General features: G+C 38.8%; 1 protein-coding gene across 1 annotated transcript in view; it reads right to left on the bottom strand.

Moving 5' to 3' along the window:
* The window catches only part of ADAMTSL1 (ADAMTS like 1), a 193,883-nt gene that overhangs the window by 26,189 nt on the left and 142,569 nt on the right, over positions 1-25,125 (bottom strand). The window contains exons 18-24 of the mRNA XM_066339569.1: positions 24,357-24,567; positions 18,642-18,821; positions 16,952-17,105; positions 14,543-15,683; positions 8,711-8,838; positions 5,074-5,202; positions 597-776 (exon numbers count right to left, since the gene is read on the bottom strand). Coding sequence (XP_066195666.1) covers positions 597-776; positions 5,074-5,202; positions 8,711-8,838; positions 14,543-15,683; positions 16,952-17,105; positions 18,642-18,821; positions 24,357-24,567 — 2,123 coding nt within the window. The remainder of the gene's footprint in view (positions 1-596; positions 777-5,073; positions 5,203-8,710; positions 8,839-14,542; positions 15,684-16,951; positions 17,106-18,641; positions 18,822-24,356; positions 24,568-25,125) is intronic.

Raw genomic sequence — 25,125 nt, forward strand, 5'->3', positions numbered from 1 at the left:
GGAAACACCTTTCCCACACTTGCAGTCCCCAGCAGGTACCACTTCCACTCATATTTCACAGTTGCTACTCTCTTTGAAATCACCCAGATGAGCTTTCTATCTGTTGTTTAAAAACACAGGGGAGAGTAAAAGTCATCATTCACTGAACTTGGGATGTACTTTTTAGAAGTGCACTAGTTTTATGCACCTGTTGTGAAGTGAGTCAATATCACACAGCCTTGAATGGAGAGATGCCTCAGTGAAGACAAAGAAAAAGTGGCATCACTCTCATTTTAAGACAGTCACTTTTAAGTTATGGTTAATAAATGCTTTTCTTAGCTAGCAATTCTGAAAGAGTTAAACTGAGTATCTCGGGACTGGGAGATGCAATTCTTGTCCTTAGACGTTTTCTCCTTATCCACTTTCCTTTTACCTCCACCTTGCTTCAGCTGATGCTGCCCAGAGTACACAAATGGAGACTGATGTTTCTCTTAGAACAGGGCTGCCTGCATGCCATTTCCTCTTTTCACAACATCTGATTAGTTCTGCCATGTGATGTGCCAGTAGCTACATTACTATTGTTCCAAGTTCAAAATACTAAAATACCCTGGACTTACCAAGAACCAACAGCTGGGAGCTTTCAGTTACTTCCCCATGAAGATTAGCTGCCTTGCAGGAGTATAACCCCTGGTCTGACAGAGAAACATTTGCTATTAACAGCAACCCATCACGCAGATGGTGAGTAGAGGACAGCTTGACCTTGTTCTTAAACCAAGTAACTTTTGCTTCAGGAACACCTGGAAAAACATTGGCAAAGTGTAACTAACACAAGTAAGAATTACTAGGCAAAAAATACTTGTAGGGCAATTAGAGGAAGAAGAGATGAGAAGCTCTGAGTGAAAGCTAAATAGAAAGGGGAAGGGACAAAGATTTCATATGGCCACAGTCCTTTAGAGCAGTGACTCAAATAAAACAACTAAATAAATACAGAAACAGACACAATTAATATGCTTCTTGCAGGCAGCTGCTCAGATAGTGCTAGTCTAGAAAAGCAGATTCCTCTGCACTCCACTAGCAGCAGAAGAAACGAGTTAAAAGTGAGATCCCCTTAATGTTGAGGTATTGCTGTTGAGTCTAAGAAAGATGCACTCTGCCTGCACAATGTGCACCAATGCTACAAAAACGTTTTTCTGGTTGTGTTCTGCAAGCATGTCCTTCCCTGTCTTCAGTGTTACTACACTAAGAGAAGATTTGCAGGTACAACTGTTCCTACGGTTTGCTTTGGGGAAGATGCGCAGTGTATGCCAATGAGCAACAGTTTAATTTTCTTTTGAGCTCCCACCTTCAATGACACATGCAGCCTCAAGAGGGGAACAGGAGGCAGCCAGGACAGGCACGACAGCAAACGCATCATGTTGCATCACTGCCGCAAGGGGTAGCAAGAGCATTTCAGTTGGTTTTGTTGGGTGATGGTGGATGCCAGAGGGCTGAGTGTTTCCCTTGCAGAAATATCACAGAGACTCCAAGTCTGAGAGGTGCCAGCTGGAAACAGAACTCACTTTGCTGGGCAGGCAAGACTTTGGGTAGTGAGTAATTTCCCAAGTCTATTCTTCCTCAGCTTTCCCCTCCATCAATGTACATGTATCCAGCACAAAAAGCCGACTTGGGATACTAGCAAGCTGAATTGTGTAAGCCAGTTGGGATAATTTTGCTAAACCATGGCTCTGGGAGAAATGAATCATTGCAATACAAGTTTCTAACAGTGGTGACTAGTTTCCAATGCCACAATATTATTGAAATAATGAATTATATTTCACAATCAGGTATAGCTGATGAATAAACATGGGCCATGAATCAGGGCAAGAACTAGAAAATAAAACCACTACCATGTAGGTGAAATAAAGAGGAAAGGACTGTTTAGGAGACCTGAGAGAACTGCAAATTGGAAAAATCTGCAAAAACAAAAATACAAGGAGATAAAGGACAGGAAGGAAATATATTTTAAGCCACTTCACCAAACCTGTTTTGACTCAACAGTCACAAATTGTATATGACATTTTGCAGAATGCCCTACGAACTAGATTTTTAAAACTGGTTCTTTCTTACATGTCAAGCTGTATTTTCAGTAACAGTCTGGGCCATATTGCTTGAAGCTTCTGGTATGCAAATGAATATCTGCACAATTTAAGAACTGAAATCAACAGAAAACTCCCTACTGATACTGATGTGATCCAAATTGCTCTCACATCCTATTTTCAAGTGAAATGGCACAGAGTAGTCAAGTTATCCACAGCAAAAATGCTGCTGGCTTTCTGAAGCTTGGAGCAAATCCTCCAGCTGGAAGTCACAGGCATCTGCAAGACTCCTGAGTGACTTTTGGGTGGGATTTTCCCTAGGATTAGTTTTGGAGAAGCCTGGAATTGACCACACTTAACAATAGTTAAAAAAACATATTCCTTCACCTCTAACAACAAAGCAGTGAAGTTATGTCAAGTGAAATAATGTTGGTTTTCAATCTTGATCAAAACCACCGCACTGTCTTTGTGGCAAAACTGAAATAGAGTTTCATCTTGACGTAAATCACATCAGATGCCATTCAAACTCTAAGGCATGTAGAATGATTCTATTTTCCCTTGCCTTTTAGTTAATATATATACATTTCAAATCAGCGGACAGACCTTTACAGCGCTTATGCCTGTATAAGAAGTTGAAAAGCAATATGAAGTTACTCCCTAGGCTTTGGTTGTATACTCTTCCATTATCTTTTATTTTTAAGAAAACTTCTCCAGGTTTATCAGCACCTGTCATTTGCAAATGTATATTTCTGGCCTTTGACAGAAGACACAGCTTTAGAAAATGCCATGACTGATCCAATTTATATTCTCCTATAAATATCTATTCTGCTGTCTTGCTGACTCTCAGTAAAGGTGTGTTGTTACATGAGCTGAGATATCCAGATGCAATACACGCATGGTCATATACCACAGACTGTACTGCACAGTGGTAGAAACACAGCTTATATTAGTGGGATTAACTGTCACTGAACTCTAATTGGGAACAACTCTCACTAATTGTGCTGGCTCAGGACATCCTGATATGACTAGAAAGAAAGTACTAGAAGGAAAAAACTATAGCTTTACAAGACTATGTGAAGAACTGTTTTTATCCAGACAAGTCTCCACGTAATTTCTGGATATACTGGTTTGCTTTTTAACTGTGTTACCTTTGTTCTCCCATTCTAATCTATGCTTTTATTGCCAGCTGTTACTGCATTAACCATTGCATGTCAGTTTACTATAATTCAGTAGCCATTTCATCGCTAATGTTTTCTGGGGAGCTTTAGCAAGCTATACAGGTGTAACATTCATCTGCTCCAAAGAAGTCATTAGACTACAACACATTTTCTGACTGCAGAGATATTGTATGTTACTCTTATCCTTAGAATTGATTGTTCTAAGGATGATTAAAAACAAAAAAGTCTGGATAATCATAAAGCTGATGCTAAAAGAAAAAAATGCTTACATTAGGAGGAAAATTTCATCTATTCTCATACTATGTTAGAGGTTTTCTGAGATGGTTCATTTTCCAGGTGTAGGCAAAACAGCTGATAGAAATTGCTGTTCTTGAATAATTTTTCAAGCTAGCTTTTTTTTGTAATTGCTGTTAATTATTAACACTATTTTTACAAAATTAGGATTCTAGTGTCCATAAAACATATCTGTCCTCATTATTCACTTTCTTATTCCCTTTGTAACATCCCAGCTTCTGGTTTATGATTTTATGATGTTTTCAAGAGCACTAATGTCTGGTGTCAACAGAATAACATTTTCTGAAGAGGCAGTAGCAGAAGATTTTTCTTTCACCCATGAAGAAAATTAAGACTTAAGTAAATTTCTTCTGTGTCACAGAAGATTCCAATATACAAATACTAGAGAGAAAAAAGCTTTCTAGATGAGAAGACATTGCTAAAATTTTCTATTTTGGATGTTATTATAGTAGATGAGTTTCACAAAATTGCTAGAGATTATTTTCCTCTGAGAAAAGACTTTGAATCTGTGCCCCTGACCATTCTGTGATTCCCTCTTGTAGTTTTCTGATACTAAAAATACTGTGGCAACTTTGTGTAGTCATGTCCTGTTGTTTTTATGGTGCTTTTATACAGAAAAGAAATTGCTACACTTAGATCATCAATAACTGTCTGTGGGTTATGTGTTTGGGCAGCTAAGAGAACCCAAAGAGAGAAATCTAAAATAATTTATATTAAGGTAATATTTAGTCTCTTTCACACAATATCCATGCAAGTGAGCATGGTGAGGCCAGGGGAAAAAAATAGGTATCATTTTCATCTTCTTCACTGAAAGTCACTGGACATCAATGTGATTGCAAGAGTATCATACTATGCATAAAACTGTAATGAATCCATGGTATAGCTCCAGGAACTTTAGAGAGTTCCCAGCTTCTCCTCTAAGTATCAACATCATTCCCACCAACAGCTGTAGGACTGACATACACAGGTAAGGTCAACCATTTTTGGTTACATTGGAAAGTGGGATTTCCAGGTTTCTGTCTGGAAAACAGTTTTGGGGAATAACCTGTTTCAGTCCTGCATTTCCAAGATAAAAAAAAAAGAGGAAAAAAAACCAGAAAAAAGGAATGCTAGCATGCCTTTAATGTAAAATAAGTTTGGCAGGAAAAGAAGAAACTAGCTGGAGTGATTTTTAAAAACCCCATCAGTGATGAAGTTAATCAGTCCATGCTTGCATATTATCACCAAAGATCCCCAACATGTAGCCATGTGTATCAGTTTTGTTGCATCCACACCATTTGGTATATCTCTTATAATGATGCCTGTTACATTGGCTCAATTTTTTTTTTTCGAGCCCTATTTTCTTATGCCACTACACTTGCCTTGTTTGATATGGATAAAAGGAGGAGAAGTTCTATGGTAAGAATTAATGGAAACAATGTAGTTTGCCCGAGACCTAGGAAAACCTTTCATTTTCACTCAGCTGCAACCGGAGATACCAATTTAGCAAAGAATCTCCCACAAATTTATAGCCAAAGGTACCCGCACAGGAGGGAATAATTTTTTACCTGCAACGTGGCAGTTAATGCTAACATTTGCTTTCTGGATTGTTTTCAGCATGCTTCCAATATCAACAGTGACAGCAGGTGATTCAGTGTTGATCATGGTAGCTCTTGATGCTTTTATCAGTGGCTTTCCTGTGTAAAAGAAGCACCACAGTTTATCATACCAAGCACATTGGACTCATAATGGGATAGATGGGCTGGAACACTCCTTGTGAAAGCACACACAACAGACAGGCGCATAAGGGAAAATGAAGTGTGAGGCCACCTGCTTTTCGTAATATTTGAAATGTGTCACCAAATTCCATGGGTAAAGCTGTCTTGAAAAAAGAAAAAGCACACTTGAAGCAGAGGCAGAAGAGCGTTACAAACATATGAACATACAGGAGAACCAGCTGAATCAATAAACAGCAGCACAACTGCAGCAAGATGCTTGCCTGGCGCTGCAACTGCACTACCATCCTTTGGTAAACACCAAACACAGGAGCCTGAGTGATGGCTACAGGCACAGCAGAGAAAGTTTGGTGCAACATGCAAGCTGTTTCTACATATTGATCCTGGTTTCCTTAACCTACAGGGGAAACACTGGGGTGGGGAAGACCAGATCATAACCAGAAAGTTTTCTCATAATGGCCAACACAAGAAAATGAGGGATATAAACTGTATTATGCAATACATTAATGCAATACATAAATCTGTATTAATACAATACAGAATTGTCAATTCTGGTTACTACACATTTTAGGTAAAACAAAACAGGTTATCTGGTGGGAAGTGGTTTATCTCTAATAGAGCTACTGCTTTGCCAACAATAAAGTGCACTTTCAACGTTGGTGCTAGCAAGTCAAGGTTTTTTGCTGCTGCTGTGTCTTTGTGGGATTGCTTATGAAGTTATCCACCTTCAATAGCTCAAGAAGCCTTCTGCAAATCCTTTTGTAGGGCTACTGTAAAGATGTTCTTACAAAACAGGTCAGAGGTATCCAAGCTTAGCTTTGAGAGAGAGAGCTGACAAGAGCTGAATTCAGGTGCTCCTCTGCCTCATAGAAAGTGCTTTGCAGTCAGGATATCGCAGGAGCAGCAGGACATACCACAATTGTTTTAAATGGCATGGGACTTGGGTGTTTTTGGCTCACTGTTGCATTTTCAAGGACATAACTTTCCAAAAATCTATAAACACCATTCCCCCCCCCCGCCCTTTTAAATAAATGGTCAGATATAAAATCAGACATCATCATTTGCCTCCAAAAACCGCAGTTTAATGCCTATCACTAACTTTATTTGTATGTTAATTTGGTGCAGACTGATGAAGAAAAGATGGATGTGAGAAAAAGAATTTGATTTCATCGAGCTCATGGAGAATTCTGAAAATTTAATACTGCCTTAAATATAAATCTTCCTATATAGCTGTATTTCCAGAACTTTTAAAAGATACCATTCATCTGGAAATCCTGTCATATCAGTTTGGCATTTATTTTGTACTTTACATTTTTTTTATTTCGGTGGTTTCAATGCCCAAGAATGGCTAAGTAAAATACTACATTTATTGTTGAAATACCCCCAAAAGTTTTGTTTCGTTTTTGGCAAAGTCTAAAGAAAGGAAAAATTCTTCAGCTATCCATCAGCCTTTTATTTGCTCAATTGGTTTCCATAACCCCACCACAAGATTAAAAATCTTTCAGCTATTCAATACATAAATGAGTAGGAAACCATTGAGAAAACAAAAAGGAGCATATTTCACTGTCTTTTTTCCATGCATGTGTTAAATGAATCAGAAAATTCTTCAAGGAAATATTCTTTCAGCCCCACTCTTGATTCCTCTAAAGATGATCTTAGCTTCCCAGGTTTTTTAGAGAACATACTTCCATTATGCCAAAAAGATTGTTACTTTGTTCCAAAAACTGCTCAGTATTTCACTTTGATATTTATGGCCTCATTTTATAGGCTGTTCAGCCTATTTCGCGTTAGATGTGAGATGCAAAAGTATACCAGTTCCTAAGAGGAGTTCTGCTTGAGTCTGGGATTCATGAATGTTAATTCACCTTAAAGTTTAAATTATAGCTCTGATAATTAATTATAATCAAAGCTAAAAGTCTTCCTGTGACACACCACTACATCTTCCTATGCCACATGTACACAAAACACCATTTTTTACAGTGTCATACAAAACTGTTTCCACAACATGTTGTACAAAAGCTGTGGCTTTTATACTCACTGGAAAAATGTGGACAGAGTAGCAGTTTTGACTGATGATTTTTTAATTTCATGTTCAGCTTCATGCTGGTGCAACGTAAGAGGTTTAATGTGGAGTTGCTTCCTCTAAAATATGACATTACCCTAAACAGCAACACTGCTACCCTGTTGCCTGGAGTTCAGCAAAGGTAATTCTGATAGTAGTAGTGTAGTAGTAGTAGTAGTTTTGCCTACAGTTAGTTTGTAGCCCTGATGCAGACCTTGCTTTTTGCTCTGGAAGATTTACCTGTTCTGCTAAAGGATAAGACAAAGTCTCTTTCTAGTTGATTTACTGATCTTCTAAGCATTACTGTTATTCACTATTGCCTTCTACATTTTCTTTATGCTTCTCTTAACTAAATCTTTTCTGTGTTTGGTGTAAAAAATTATTTTTAAAAATTAAAGCTTATCAACAGCTATTCCTTCCTCTAGTCATACAATGGTTGCTGCCTTTGCATTGGAAGACCCCAAAGGTTTCCACATTCTGAAACAGTGAAATGGATAACTCTGTAAAATCACTAAGTTTTCCAGTGTTCCTGGCATGTTTACCTTTGCCTTGGTGATATATATGATCCTCCTTCTGTAAAACGTCTCTTCCCTGTCAGTCATTGACTGTCATTGTCAATTCTGTTCCTCTATCTTTCTCAACAGCTGCTCATTCATGTTTGCTTCTCCCCTCTTCCACCAGTCCTGATGTGGTTGTGAGCCTGCTGGCCATGTCTGCTGGGGAGCCTTGAAGAAGCTGGATTCATACTTCTAACTCCCTTTGCCATCGGTTTTTTTCTGTTTGAGTTTTCTTTAGAATTTAATTCTAAACAAGCATAGGATATTTAGTCTGCTTTAGAACCTGTTACTAGAGCAGTAGAAACATGGAACCTAAATTTTTGAGAACCTCTATTTGCTACAATTAGAAGTGTCAGCCACACTTGTGATTGAATATGATGGAGCGTTTGATCCTGTAAAAGATAGCTATTGGAAGCTATTAGATGGCCTTAATAAGGAAGTTTCTGGCTTACCTAATGTATGGCTGAGTAAGTCCTGCAATCCATCTGCTATACTTTGTATTTGAAGAGATCAGTGTTAGGTTTAAAATGAAGCACAGAAGTTGGAAGTCTTGGACTGCACTGCCCCTATGGGCTACAAATAACCAGGATAAGCACTGTCTTAAGTGCATGTCAGATGCAAGTGAGAAAAAGTATTGATGTCTTGCAGAGACACATAAACCTCACAAACTATCTGTGGAAGCTGGACAATGCCTCAGGTTTTTGCAGAGCTCACACCCTGTGTTTTCACCAGTGTACTTCTGTTGATGCATATTACTCAGCTTTAGCAGCTATCTGCTCCCCCACAAACAACTCCTGTCCAGATTCCCACAACATGGACCATCTTGCAATCAGAGAGGTTAAACTATTACCTGCCAGGGTGACAGCAATGGAGACAGAATCAGATCCCAGGGCATTGGATGCATTGCAAGCATAGAAACCCACATCAGATTCCACAGGTGCTAGAATTTGCAAGGAGTCATCAGGCTGAAGGAGCAACCTGGCATAAAGCAGAAAGAAAGATGTAATAGTCTCTTAGTCTATGTGAACATGAATATATTTATAGGGAATTTTCAGGCTTAGGTAATATTTTTATAGATGAGGCCTTTAGGTTATATTTAAAAATCTATGAAGAAATTTTAATTCTTACACTGAGACTGTAAGTTGTAATTACTTAAATTAAAATTTAGTCTCATTCCCAGTTACCCTACTGCTGGTATATATGTTAAAGAAAGATTGCAGAGTAATTAGGATATCTACCCAGTGAAACCTCTGCTGTACCACTTCTACATAATGCTGAGTGAGTTCCCTGGCATTGCTGTCTTCCTATTCTGCAACATAGGCATAGCTTTAGTAAGAAAACCCCAAATTATTGCAAGAGAAAAATCATGAAACATATTGAAGGTATGCAGAAAGAAGTGAAGTGAACCACAGAGTTCACTGTTAAAGCCTGAAATGGGTTCAAATTCTTTTATTGATGGGCAGCTTGTACAAACTTGCCAGTCTTTATTATTTGCCTAATAGTCTGTGAATATAGAGAGGAGTTCTCAGCTCCTCCTTGGGCCACTTTTTCTTTCCTCTGCCAGTAAGAAGAGCTGACCACGAGCTCAGTGTACTGCCTATGGTTAAATGGAATTAATATGGTATTAGTGCTCTTATGAACTGCTTCTTTTCACTGTCTGGTTTTGCAGTGGTACCACTCATAAGGTCCTGACATATACCTGTTTCAGCAAGAATTCGATCCATGGATTTGTGTCAATATCAATGACAAATGTCAACCCTTATTTTCATCACACTGTGTTTCATGATTACTGCTCCTTTCTCTGAGCTTTCTTTTTAGCTGAAACTGTTGATAAAATCTAATCATACTGTTCTCATCAGCAACTTTTAGCAACTGTTGCTTGTAAACTCTTAGTTGAGGCTGTGATTGACAGTGGCAAGGGTGAAACTCGGGGAGGGATATGCCAGTAAAACACATGCAATACAAGTCTGCTCGCAGATCCTGGAATAGATGAGTTTCTTCACACTCCCATCCCCACAATAAAAACTGTTGTCTCATGGGCCAAAAAGCCACAGATACTCGATTTTGTACAACACTGTGGGTGGTAAATCTCTAAAACAAACCAGATTAGGGCCACCCAGCAAAATCTATTACAGGAAAAAACTCCAGAGTTGACATTATTTTTTTACCCTTTCGTGAGTAATAATAAAAATAGTCACTATCAATAAAAGAGCTTCCTGTTAAACAAGTTTTGTAAATGCTTAGGAAAATGCACATTTGCAAAACAAACATTAATACTTTGCTTGCACAGCCAAAAAGCAAACAGTGGCTGAAATGATTACCTTCCCAGTTTTGCTGTCAAGGATGTTTTTCTTACCTCTTAGTCATAAGCAGGGCTGACTAGATAGCCATTCCTAACAGTGAAAGCAAGTAACAGATTTTTTTAACTTGCAGAAGCAATGTTAGCATGCACTGGTATCTCACATGTAAATTTTTAGTTTAACACTGCCTCGATCATTACATTGAATTCATTAAATCTTCAGAAGTTGTCCCAAATTATAACGGTCTGTAACATTTAAAGTGCTATGTGTCTGCAAATATAGTATGCAGGCAGATCTTCTATTCTACACCAAACTAATGCTTACAAGACCCCCAAAGACCCCTGAAATAGTTTTAATTAATTTTTCTGACATCTTCAGGATGAGGAAAGATCTTGCCTTATATAACACCGTATAAAACACAAAGATGAATAATTTGTGTGTTGTTGATCATCTCTCTTGACATAAATCTCTCTCTATCAGCTTAAGTCATCTCAAAATCCAGCACAAATATTACTAAAAATAGAAGCACTCCAGGTAGATACTTGCATTTTTTAAAAAATAAACTCCCAACACTGGTCTATCCTCCTATACTTTCAACCCAAGTTTCAATGTTCTTCTCCAGAAAAAAACATAATGTCCTCTTCTTTTCAATAATTCTGTTATTTGTGCATCACAATTTGGCATAGCTGCTATTCTTGAAAGCACATCCTTTATTATTTGTCTTTGTTCTTTGTATAGAATTATTTTGGCTATTTTCTCATAGATTGCTATTTTTATTAGGTATTGAGTTGCTTGTCAGGGGTGGAAAAAGAAAAACCAGCTGTAGCAATTCTTTTTGTCACCAACATGTCTTCAGAATCTCATTTATGGACTGAAAGTAATACAGCTTAATTTTAATCAGTCTCATCTCACTTGCTCCATGCTACATTGTCTCCAAAAACATATTTTGCAGGACATGTATCAATGACTAAATCAGACAGCACCTCGCACACACCTGACTCTGTACCACTTATTGTTCACATGCTGCTTCGTGTCCTTTTATAAAATTTCCTTCTGTTTTAGGGAAGTTGAATTATCAAGTACCAATGGCTCCCCAGTGACAGAAATTGCAGCATACTTGCAAGGCTTACTAAACAATGCATAAATTCCTCAAAGATTTTTCACTTTTAAAACTGATTCCTAAGGAACCTAATCTGAATTTTCTTTAAAATGAAACATTTTCCAACATATACTGCAGTCCAAAAACATTGGTATGGATACTAGTAGACTCTGAAATAGCATTCAGAGCTCATGCTGGTGTTAACTTGCCACTTCAACCTTAGGAGAAAGTATGGAGTCTTCTGTTAAATGCGCACTCAGGCTGAATATGCAGACACAAGTTGGGGATCTTTTACTAGAACTACAGATATTTTCAATTGTTGTGGCTATTTTTTCATTCTATTTTTCATTCATATGTTTTCATTCTATTGAGTAACTGAAAACCAACACTTTTTGGGTGCTTGTGTTATATCTTTTTCTAAGATTTATATATGTACTTAGACTAAAGCTAAATAAAATTAATCTTTGCAAGGATAGCCATGCAATAGGAGTCATAATTTTAGGTGGATTCAACAGCTCATGGAATGGGGAAATGAGAATAAAGCCATACATCAACCATCATTACTGGACATCACTGGCTCAGACAAAATCCATGGCCACAATATGTGAAAGTGAATGCCTTTATCTCAGTAGTTTGTGTATATATATACAAAACAGGTAGCCGTCACCCAGCCTAAAGCCAGTGGCCCATACTCTAAGAATTGTAGCACCAACCAAGTGCTTCTGAAATCTCAGTATATTCAGTAGGGCATCACCTGAGGAACTTCAGCACTACTCTCTGGTCATTCTCAGCAGAAGTGTCTCTCTTTGATACTGCTACAGGAAAGCCCATCTCTATTTATTTTCATGTCCCTATTAAGACAAAAGTGGGCTGGAAAATCCTCTTATCCATTCCATGGCTGGCAAAGTACAAATAAAACAAACTGCAGAGCTGAAGGAGAGTTCAAGCATACCAGATCCCACCACATGTTTACATCTGTGACCTTGCAGTTTACACCAGTACACTGTTTTCTGTTTTTCCATTGACACAGCTGATTGACAAGCAGCAAGAGCATTCTGAGACAATACCAGAATACTGCTCTTAAAAAACCGAGCAAAAAAATCCACAAAACAATTTCTTAACACACCATGATTTCTAAACTTCCATTAACTCCAATGATACAAACATAATGTGTTTGTTGAATTACATCAATTAATGTAATTGATTTGAATTACAAATGTGTGTATTTGTGTTGAATTACATCTGAATCTAAGAGCAGGGTCATTTCTTCCCCCACACACCAGTCTGTGGGAACTATAAATGATGAATACAGAAGGAAGTTCATAAAGTGGAAACTGCCTCAACATATAAAGAAGAGTTTTCAATGACTTATGCCACTAACTGGAAAAGAAATTATATTTTCTGAGACTGTCTAATAGAAATTTAGAGCACACACACAACAGACTGATAATTCAGAAACAAAACATAACATTTAAGGTCATTTCAGCCAAACTGTATGGGAAAAAAAGATTGAAAATTGTGAAATTATGTATAAAAATATGTGAACTGAAATTTCCAGAATCATATATCTTTTATTTCAGCTAAATTAATTTACTTGTTGTAATACCATTACAGCTTATAGGGTGTGAAATAAACGTGCCAGTTTCTCATGACTGTAGTGTCCAGCATTCCTCATACATGAACTTTATGTAACATCCCTTCCCTTTCAAGGATACCACAAAAGATAGAGTCATTTTAAGTAGTGAAAAAACCCTCAACTTAATGGCTTGAGTCTAATGGGATATAATGACTAGATGAAAATTTATATATGAAACTTGCTTTGGGGGCAGCCTATAGTTATTTTCACAAGAGTATGTCCAAATGAAGTTATTCCGTATGTCCAAGTTGTGGTTAAGACTGCATGTGATTTCCAGCAGAGGTAATTCTTGTTCTCAGTGACCTCTACCCCTTCAAAAGCTACTTGTTTTTAAATGTTAAATTTAATATACTTACTAACCTTCAGACATAGAAGCAAGAACCAGGAAACTTAGATCATTATAGAAAGCAATTATTTTTTCATTCACTCAATAATCAAAATAAAGAAGGAGCTAATAAAATAATTTTATAATTGTATAGAAGGGGCAGTTTTACCTAAATCAAGATTTTACTGGATGATCCAAGAGTGCCACACTGGAAATTATTTTTTGTCCTGACTCCATCTTTTCTCATGACCTTATGACTAAATGTGTATGTCTTAGCTGAGGTCAGCTGAGGTCAGTATCTTGTGCAGAAGGAGCTGCTAGCAGATCCCTGGACAACTTTGTTGTACTATGTTGCTCATTATTACTGTATTTGTCTGTTCTTATATACTGATTTCTCACAGAACAGAACCAAAATATAAAATCCCAAGCATACACATGAGAAGAATGTATGTTATCAACACAGTTAAGCATATAACTTGCACTGAAAATAACCTCTATGTGCTCTTCCACACAAACAAAGTGGAGTGATTGGAAAGTAAAGGCTATCTGAAAGCATTTTGTTATGTCAGCTTCTCAGGTTACACTTGGGACCAACATTCTAGAATTTAAACAGATGAGGATACATCAGTTCACATGAGAAGACAAATGCTAGATGATCAGTCTGTTGAGATGACAGCAAAGCTGCAAATAGCCAGGAAGTGTAGTTCCACAGTTTACAGCCTTCATCAGAACATATGCAGTAAATGGTGATCGTAATGCCCTTCGAGGTTTATCCTGGGGCGATTTAATGCATGGAAACATAGATGTAAGGACAAAGCCTCATCTCCTCCATCCTCTCTTACCACAGCCATGTCTGTCAGGCCCTCCTGGAGCACTAGTAGAAATGCAATTTCAGCTCCAATGGAGGACAATAGTAACAACCAATGACCATTTTCATATCTCAATATCAATCTTCATAGCAAAATTCTCCTCCTTCAGATGGGAAAAGAAACTAAGGCTCCCAATCTCTGGATGAGGAATGCTCTGTTGACATAAGCAGGAGCTTATGTCCTTTAGTTCTTTACAATCCCTTATTTTTTACTTAAACAGAAGAAAGGTTTCTGTCTGCCACACCAGTCTGACCCACCATCCAGACCTTGCTGAAGAGTTACAGTGCTCTGTTTACCCCATTTACCACTTCACATGCACCTGCCCTTCTTTCTGTTATGAAATCAGACTACAGCAAAATATGGTTTTGTGCATGGGACTGTCAGGCAGTAAAACATGGAGAGTGATGAGTCAAAATAACCAATTATTTTCTTAAAAGTTAAATAATGCTTTACCTATCATTGTATTTCACTTCCTCTCCATTCTTAGCCCAGCTGATGGTGGGTTTTGGGTTCCCCACTGCTTCACAGTGAAGCAGCACACTCAGTGTGCCACTTGCTAGGACCACTGTCTGTCCCAGATGGGTGACAACCTCTGAAGCAGAAAGTTGTTGTGCTGCTGAAATCTTTCGGAGGATGGCAGGCTTTTGATGAGGCCTGTGCAAGCCATTTGCCAGGTCTACAGAGGTGGGAAGGAATGTTTCAGCAGATGATGTCCTCAGGGAGCTGGTAAATCCAGATACACGTCTGTGGAAAGGGTACTCCACTGAGGCTGAATCAACTTTCTGTCTTGATGCTTTGAGGACAGATTCCTGGTGCTCCAAGTAGCTCTTGAAAACATCATGAGCCAGCTGCACAACGAGATGCTGAGTGTAGATATCTTTAAGCTCCTCAGGCTGTTGTGACAAATTCCTTATGATATCATCCAAGCGTTTTTGCTCTGTCACCATAGTAAATGGCAGGCTATGCTCCCAGCTCTGGTCCTCTTCTGAGGATATGTTTCTCTCCATGGACTCCTGGGCTTCCCAGGACTCCATATTTTCCCCTGGCCACCCCCTGAGATGTAGCAACCTTGAGACAATATTGTCATACCATCTGCTGGGGTTAGCAAGATGCCCTCGCTTTTCAGCCTTGCTACCATTGAAGACAATCCCATTGAGATGTTTATCCTCTGTTCTCAAGGCATCATTTAAGCCAGCTTTTCCCATTACTTCTTCCTCCCTAATACCGGCTGGCTGTCTAGAAATGATTTTCTTGTTGCTTCCAATCAGTTTAATTACGAAGTGCTCCCTGGCTGGCCCTGCTGTGCAGGTGTATGTCCCAGTGTCTGAAGGCTTCAGATGATGGATTTTTATGTACCCATAGCGTGCAATGGTGATGTGAGCTGAACTGACAAGCCTTTTGTCATCCTTCTCCCAGGTGATCATTGATTTCCGGAACCTCCTGGTAGGGCATCGGAGGATAACAGAAGTTTTGGGTAGCAGGTAGGCGTATCCACCCATAATGAAGTGCAGTTTCTTCTGCTTCCTTGTCTGAATGTAAAGTTGCTTTACAGCCATAATATGGGGGCCTTGCTTATGAGCTGGTCTGTTGTGCCCTGAAATACCATTATATAATTAGTATGTGATACCATCAAACAAAACAAGTAGTTGACATTGTTGTGGGCAGCATTTGACCCATTAGACAGTAATGGGAGAAACTGGCCACCAGTTGCTGGACATTAAACTGGAACAATCAAAATAAGAGGAATAACAAGACACACTTCAAGAGTGCAAAAGTAGCTTAGAGTATATGCAGAAACTAAAGAGCCAGGGATAAAAGCTTTATGGGAGAGAGAAAACCTGAGTGGAAACATAGTTCTCATTGTTAAAGTACTTGAAGAGAGACTTATTTAGGAAATGCACTAGAGAGACAAGTGTTTACCATCCAAACCTTCAAAGACACTATGACCTTTCAGCTCACAAAAGTAAGGAAGAATGAAAGTCTGGCTGCCTCAAGGAGTAATGTTAAGGCAGCCAGAACAAAACTCTCGGGGCTAGGCTTAAAAACATGGTAGATACTATTAAAGTGCACTAGTTCAGTGTGTCCTTCCGGTTTCCTGATCTCTGTGTCAGAGATCTTTATTATGAAATGCTAAATTAAGCTGCACAGCATATTATTAGTTTGGTCCAAGCTTTAGTTCTAAACATCAGATCTTCTTTTCTTCCAACATACCTAACATTCAGCAGTTTCAGAGTCAAGCTGAAGCAAGGTTGACTTTCATATATCCAGTTGGCTTACTGTAAATTAGAGAAGAGTAACAGGGGGACTTGTGATGGGCAAAAACAAATGCATAAACTACCAACATAAAATACATCTAACTCGTGTTGCATGAGTTCATTAGAAATCTCAGGTCATAGAGGATTTGGAGTGGCATAATGAAATAATGAGTTTCTAAATGATCATAAGCAAAATCCTTTAACAACTATTTTTCTTGTAGCTGTTCTAACAGAGAATTTATTAGCTCCAGCCCTTAGGCTGCTATGCTGTATCTCTTGAGTCTCGACATTCCAGCTGTGAAAATCAGATCTAGATTCTGGTCAGAATTTTGAGCCAGTTCTTCCAGAAACTAGTAGTTCTTTTCCAGCACACTGGCTCACATCCAGCTCCATTACTGAAATCTTTAGATTTAGATTTAGATTTAGATTTTAGGAGAGTAGCACTCCTCCACTGGCTTGACTTGTTCACAGACAGAAAAACCCACTCTGCAAGACTGAGTAATATTAGTCCATAAGAAGACTGTGGGGCAGGAAATAGCATGGATTTCTCAATGAAGGACTTCCAATCCCTTTTCCCCAGACACTGCCAAACACCTTTTCCACTTACTTGCACAGGGGCCAAGTGAACAGGGCCTGATCAAGGATGAGAATGGCAAAGGGAGGCAGAGTGAGGCATTGATGGTAACAAAGCCCCCAGTTTTCATCATCTTTCTGCACATAGCATTTCGACTCTGTGTGCCTTCTCCACAGCTCACTGAACACTGAACAGGATGAGAAACATTAGGAGAAATGGAAAAGGTGCTCCTTGTGACACATTCCCTCCTCACCTCCCCTGTCCACACTGCATACACATACCACAGGATAGAAGAGTTACAGTTTTCAAAATGATGCAGCAGAATAAAGCAGAGCAGCATCTGACCATGCAGCTACAAATAGTGCAGGTACAGTAAGGAGATGAAATACTTGTTATTTTCTGACCTTGCTGTAAGGCTTAGATTTTTTCCATGCTTCCATTACCGCTTTTTTTCTGTCATATGGTGTCCCTTGTTTTAATGGTACTGTGCTACAGTTCAAAGCCAGTCTTTGAACTTTGTTTCTACATGTCTGTGTCTGCTGGCTGGAAAAACTCCTGCTCGTGTCCAAGAGCAGACCTCATGGAGTTGCATATCACAGTTGCATTCTGGTGTGATAAAATCTGGCCTAAGTTTAATCTTTAAGCTTTGCTGTTTCAAATCTATTTAGGAATAATACAGGGATGAATATTTTAGTCACCAATTAATTACCTCAGCCTTGTAGTTACTATACATGGCTTACACAGAATAGTATAAACCCTCTCATACCAGACTGCAGTGCTTGTTGCACAGGTGGATATTTTTTGATGGACTTCATAATGACTATTCGGTTTCATATTATGTGTATAGCATTGTGGAAAATGAAATACAGGCAGTGCCTTTGCACTGAAACCCATGCAGCAGTCTGTAAAAAGAGCTAGAAAATGGGTAGAGCACTATAATTACTATCTTTACTGCCAGAATGGCTATGTGTCTGAAGACTTTATGAAAACACCCACTAATTTCAGTAAAATGCCCAGACAGATCCCTATAAGAAGGGTTCAGATGGGACAGCTCTGTAGGGTGATTGGCATTTCTTCTATAATTTCCACAAGACAATTTCCACTACCTTCCATGAAAGAGGACTGGAAGAGTGGTGGCAGAGACTGAAAGATGTGGAATGATTTTCATGCTTACTGGCACAAACATTTGCCTTTGCTTTGACTTTAAAAAGTAAAATTATATTTTTATACTATCTCTCCTACCTTCCCCTTTCCATTCCCCTCTTCTTCTGTTCCCTCCTCTCCTTTTCTATTTTCTTTATCATAGGAAAGGGCTGGAATGGCCCCAAGAGGAAAAGACTATTGACATCAGAACAGCTATGTTTTAGCAACAAAGAGTATGCAACCTAGGGTAATAAAGATTGCTCTTCATCGATGCCTTGTCTGAAATAATAACATGGGCATGAACAGAGGCAGGTATTTATTGTTTTGAGTATGACTTGTGTTTACACCAGAAGGGTCTTAATGGTTTGGCCAGATGGCCAAAGCACATTTGTGGAAGCAGACATCAAAGAGGAACATGGAGCTAGTGATAACATCCCCAACCAGGATGATAAGGACACAATACAGGACAAAACTGGGCAAAACATGCTTTGTGGAGTCTGACCTTATTTGGTTCCTCTAGCCCAATTAGCTTAGGAACTCTCCAAAATCTGCACAATGCTCATGCATACAAATAGCATACCTGTGTCCAGTCAGAGAGATGCCACTCATTGGGACAGTCCTCATTTTTGCAGGTTTGTTGTGTGACAGTCCTTGGCAGGGAGCAGAAGGTTTCCGGCAGCTCTAACAAGCTTCCATCTGCCAGGCGCTGCCTACAAATTGTGTCTCGCTTCTGGACACCACCACCACAGGTCTGTGAACACTGTGAGCAAAGAGAGACAGCTGCCTGATAATCACACTGGCACCATTCCACTTGCTGCAAAAATTACTTGTGAATTAAGGTAGAAATCAACACTTGGCCTTGGCCAAATAGAAAACATAAACCAAAAATTTCAGGGACCTCAAAGTAGACTGTTTTTAAAAATGCAAAAACTATTTTGGAAAAGAGAAGCAGCTTAGTTTGCTAATATTTAGAAAAACTATTTCTGCATTTCTGAAGTGTTCTGTTTTAAGGTATTGGTTCAAAAGACATGGAAACAGTGAATCAGTGTTACAGCATGGAGGTGGGAAATCTGTCCTCTCCACCTGGAAAATGAGATACTTGCATGTGATGTAGAGAATATAAATACTAATATCTTTGAGCTCTGACACTAACAGCGTCAGAAAGCGTGGAAAAGTCTTGTTCAGCAATAGATAAGTAAATTGAGAAGACTAATATTCAGAGAACAAACCTGCCCTCTGTCTTTAATGTAAATATCCTTCTCATTTTTTGACTCAAGAATGGTAGGAAATTTTGAGCTACCAAATCCAGCTTTCCTGAATATTTTTTGTAAATTTATTTGCTCAGCTGTTTTTCCTGAGGATCTTTTTCCTGAGGCTGGTAATGGGTTCCCATTCTGCTCAGTTAAGCCAGCTCAACTCCTTTTCTCCTTTTTTCTAGCAAATGAAAGGAAGAGCTGAGAACATGTTATTACATTGATATGAACAGAAATTGTTTGTAGCTTTGACATGGCAATTATTCAAAAGACGCAGACAATAATATGGAGAAGTATTAAAAAGTATACTTAAGCAGTTAAAAACAGAGTGTTTTAAAAAATCTTTCATTCATGAAAGGCTCTTCTCTCTTAGACAAAGAGCTACATGAACTTTAATGCTAGTTTGAATATTTAGGATAAACATTTTCTTTGAAAAACAGAACAGAAGTGCAGAAAGACATTTTTATATTTGGTTTCTTTAAATGTGTCCTATTTATTTAGAATGTTACAAAGCTCAAAGATTTCCAAAAAAATTAAGTAAGAAAAACAGTAGTTTTCAACAGAAGAAAATGTCTCTCAGCCTCTCATTTGAGGAAAATTCATTCCTGAGGAGGAAGAAAAATATAATGAAAAGTATTATTCTGACATTGCCTAAGGACTTTTATCATATACAAGATACAAAATGGGTTACACACCATGAATATCACAAATTATGTTCCTACTGTCAATCAATCATATCTCAGGAAGTCTCTTTGCCCTTCCAACTCTACCAAATATAAGCCAAAACATGTATTTTCTTGTTTCTGGGATTTTATTCACTTACACAGTGTTGTTCCTGCACACGACAGCCCCAAGAGAAACACCATGTGCCTGAAAGTATTGTTCAAATGCTTCTTGAATTCTGTGAGCCTGGTGCTGTGACCATTCTTTGGGGAGCTGTTCCAGCGCCCAACCACCCCCTGGGTAACGAACCTTTTCCTGATGTCTGAGCTAAACCTCCCCTCACACAGCTTCAGGCCATTCCGTTGGTTCAGCACAGAGAAGAGATCAGTGCCTGCCCCTCCTCTGCCCCTGGAAGTTGTAACTGCAATGGGGTCTGTCCTCAGTCTCCTCCAGGCTGAACAGACCAAGTGACCTCAGCCACTCCTCATGCAGCTTCCCCTCAAAGCTCTTCACCATCCTCATTGCCCTCCTTTGGACACTCTCTAACAGCTCCACGTCTTTCTCATTCATATTGTGGCACCCAAGCCAGCCCCCAGCACTGGAGGTGAGGCTGCCCCAGCTCAGAGCAGAGCAGGACAATCCCCTCCCTTGCCCAGCTGGTGATGCTGTGCCTGATGCACCCCAGGACAGGGTTGGCCCTCCTGGCTGCCAGGGCACTGCTGGCTCATGTTCAACTTGACACTGACCAGGAGCCCCAGGTCCCTTTCTATGGTCTCCCGTGTAGTTTAATTTTCCACTGCTCTCTACTCAAAGTGTACAACAAAAGAGGTTTTTCCTTACTCACAAAAATTAATTCTCTGCTAATACTCCACAGTAAGATAAAGCACCTATAAAAGGAGTAAACACTTTTTTCTCACAAGGTCTCTGACACTTGAAGATTTAGAAGAGACATTTTATGGTATGGATTAAAAATAGATAGGAAAAATATAAGAAAATACTACCAGTTTTCCCATGCTGACTTTGTTTTAAACTCATTGTTTTAATTATCTCTGGAGCAAAGACAGCACTCAATAGCAAATAAAGAATGTTGGGACTGAGACTACAGCACATATTCAGTAATAAAACAAAGGCGGATGAAGATCTACTAATGGATGTCTCCTATTTCAGGCATGCAAAACAAATATTTATAGGGAGTTGTAAAATGAAGGCTTAAACTCTGCTTCAGGAGTGCACTGCTGAAAATGTCCAAGATTTTAATGCATTTAGTTAAGACACAGAAATATTTAAAAAAAATAGTCTGGAATATGTAAGGAGATGTTTTTAAAATTGTTTGTAATGTTACAGAACTGTAATGTTAAGGAACACCGGGGCTTCAAATGCCATTTAATTCAGACAAGCCTTCCTTACAAGCATAAAAAGCTTAGAAAAGAAAAAGAAAACACTGGTAATTATAGTTTAAATCTTCTGGGATTTTTTTTGTTTGTTTGGTGGGTGGTGGGTTGTTTTTTTTTTTGCTTGATTGGGTTTTTTTGGGTGGGGGGTGGTTTATTTATTTTTTTTGGTGGGTTTTTTTTTTTGTGTGTATGTGCGTTTGCATTAAACAAGTGTATGTGAGTGTTCTGAAAAGCACCACAAACTCCACTGATGAGGCCAAAGTAAAGTATTGAAATCAGGCTGCGTGGTGAGCAGATTTTATGCTTTCATGTTGGTGAAGCTTTAAAAGATCTTCTGTAGGGTGAGGAAGGCACCTTCCTGAAGGCCTTTCAGGTCCTTGTGGGGGGAGATTCCTCTCGGGAGCCTGGGGAGAGGGGAGGTATTATGGGTCCCTTAATGCAAGGAAAAAAAATCCTTCTTCAGGTTTTCTTCTGCTGAAGGCATCTACGGCAGTTTTGCTGCATTACTGGAGGTCACCTCCAGAAGCTGTTTCAGCCACTGACATCCTTTCTAAATGTTTTTTTGTTTGTTTGTTTTTCCACGTCTCAGAAGCCAAGGGCTGTAATAATCCCTAAATGTAATGCACAAGCCTCCTGGTGCAGGTTTTCAGATGGGAAATCTGTGTGAGACTGAGCTGCAAGGTCTGGCTTTCCTGCAGGGTGGAAATATTTGTAAAGATGATGGTGCTGCAAAGAAGCAACACAGACATCCTTAAAAAACGAGAGAATGGAAATTGATTTTGATGGAGTAGAGTTTTTTTTTCTGGCACAGCACTCATTTAAACAGAAGCAGAAGACAGTAGGGAGCTAAGCACATTTTTTGTGCTGTTTTCCTTCAGTGAAAGATAAGCATAGGAAATACTCAGTGCCTAGCTTGAAAAATCTGTCGAAGTAAGGCAGAAGAGCTACAATACAACCTTTGTTGAACTGTAGCAATGAGTCATATCATAGGTTCTTTCTCAGCTTTTATACTTAATCAAGCTTCCTCCTCACTAAGATCTGTCAAACCATTCAAAGAAACAGCATTTGAGAGTCCTTGAACAGTTGGAAAAATTACTTTAGACAGGCAAAACTATGCATGTTTAAACTGTTGAGGAAGATGTTAAAATGTTGAAAAAATCTGTTTGGAGGTAGCTCTAGCAGAAACAATTTGGTACTACTCAAGTGTGGCCTATAGCTAATGGTCACTGTTAGCAGAAAATAAATATTTCCACGTACTATAACATACATTGCTTCTGATTGTTCACGTACACTTACAGAAAATTGCTTTCTGTAAGGGCTGTGGCCAATTATAGGACTTAGACAAGTGTAGGTGTTCCTTCTAGCATATACTAATTTTAAAATGTTACTGACTTGTTATTATGTTATGAACTAGTAGAATAAATTTGCTATTTGTAAATATAATGCTTATTACCCCTATAGTTTAGAATTTTTCAAAAGTAAAACTAAGTTTATACATGTGGTGAATATCAGTTGGCAAATTAAAGCATGAAATATCACAGAATTGTTTTAAACAGAGGACTAAAGCCATAAGCTCATTACCTAGCTTTGAGAGACCGTCAGACTGGGATAAATATTTTTTACCAGGTTGGTTGCCCAAACCCAAAGCCCTCCCAGCTTCATGCACTTACCAAGTCCGTAAGTGAGTACATTGATATCTCCCTGGCTGTTAAATGAAGACCAGACTTTATATACAGACAATGAATAGGCACTGTGCAAAATGCTCATGGTTTTCACATAGGATAGAATGAAAACTTGCGCACATCAAAAATGAAGACTTAAACAGTTGTTGCTTACACCTACACCACACAGCAAATTTTTCCTTTAGTCTTGACAATAGTGCAGGATCCTTTCTTCCTGCAGTACTATTACTAAAAATGTAGTTTTACAACCATTTAAAGAAGAACCTTCCAGTCTTTTGAATTACACAAGTATTTTAATTTGCAACCAGATTCCAGCAAATTAAGCCATTTCAGGGTGCTTTCTAAAGATGGAAAGCCTTGTACAGCCCCACTGTGTAGACAGAGATTTTTTTTATAATTAGTGTAATAAAGCATCCATCTCCCAAAAGGAAGTGCTTAACACACATTTCTAAATTTGAAGCATGAGGAATATTTCTTGTACCAAACTAAATTATTATTTGAGAATATACGAAATACTCAAAATTCTTTAATGACTCTTTTATCCTTAATCCTTCTAGTTTAGTATTCCTAGAAACTTTGACATAGCTCATCCAAGTCCACTCACTGCAGCTGACGAATATATTCCAGATATTTTCGTTTGAAATCCACAGCCAGCTGTTAAGATTTTCCAATAACTTTGCATTAGAAAAGCTCCAGTCATTATTTACCTCTGGAAACACAGATGCATTCTTTAAGAGCAAAAAAATGCACACTTTGCAGTTTCTTAATGGCTTGTCAGAATGACTAATGATTCCTGTTGATGGGCTAAAGCAAAACCACAGAATCATACCATGGTTTGTGTTGGGAGGAACCTAAAAGTACTTCAAGTTCCACCCCATTCCCCTCTCTGTGCCCCTCACCTGTGCAGGGACACCTTCCATTAAACCAGGCTGCTCAAAGCTACATCCAGCCTGGCCTTGTACACTTTCAGGAATGAGGCATCCACATCTCCCCCAGGAAACATGCTTCAGTGCCTCACACTAAAAATTTTTTTTCTAATATCCAAACTAAATCTACCCTCTTTCAGTTTAAATCCATTACTCTTTGTCCCAATGCTACATGCCCCTGTCAAAAGTCTCTCTTCAGCTTTCTTGTGGGCACACTTGATGAACTGTAAGGCTGCTCTATGGTCTCCCTGGAGTCCTCTCTACTGCAACTCTCCAGCCTGTCTTCATAGGAGAGGTGCTCCAGCCCTCTGACCACTGAAATGTGTGCAGTGAGGACTTTAAGCAGTTGTAAAATGAGGTTACACATAAATTCTTACCTCTTGCCATTCTGTAGGATACCAGGAGGGTGGGCAGTCAAAGCGATTACAGGCTTGCACGAGGGATGGCTTGGGCTTAGAGCACAACTCATCTGCCAAAATCACAGTCTCGTTGGTCTCTCTTGATAGTAGGTGAGAACAGAAGACATCTCGCGTCTGCAAACCAACCCCACAGGTGAGACTGCAAGTGCTCCAATTCCCAATCTCCCATCTGTGAAGCCATCAGCAGAGAAAATCTTAAGCACAGAATAAATTCACCTTAATTTTTTTTCTTATTATGACAGATGGAGTGAAGAAACAGTAAATTAAAGGGGATTTTCCTTCTCTGATCAATGTCACTCTGGTAGCTGGAGGATGAGAGTAAGATGAATATTTGCAGTTCTGCATTTTCATCCCTTCTTCTTGGACTGCAAGTCTCTGAAATTCTTGCAGTATCACAGGAAATGTTTTGTGTCCTACAGTAGGCTTTTTTTTTATTGTATAGGAGCATGGACAATGTATTTCAAAATAGAGTGGATTTAGTTAACTGGTTTTCTCCTCTCTTAAAAAAAAAAAAAAAGGAAAAAAGGAAGGAATTAACAAATGTTTAATTAAAATAATGTAAAACTGAAAGCTGAGCACAAATTTCTTTGGTATTCCTGACTGATTTTTCTCTGCTGTTGAGACAGGAGGTACTAAGGCCTTGAGAGATGCAATGGGAAAGCACAGGATCATCTTCAACCCCTGGATGAACACCTGTCACTGAACTAGATCTTCTCTGAACTAGATA

Source organism: Sylvia atricapilla, chromosome Z (genome assembly GCF_009819655.1).
Source record: "Sylvia atricapilla isolate bSylAtr1 chromosome Z, bSylAtr1.pri, whole genome shotgun sequence".
Taxonomy (NCBI): Eukaryota; Metazoa; Chordata; class Aves; order Passeriformes; family Sylviidae; genus Sylvia; species Sylvia atricapilla.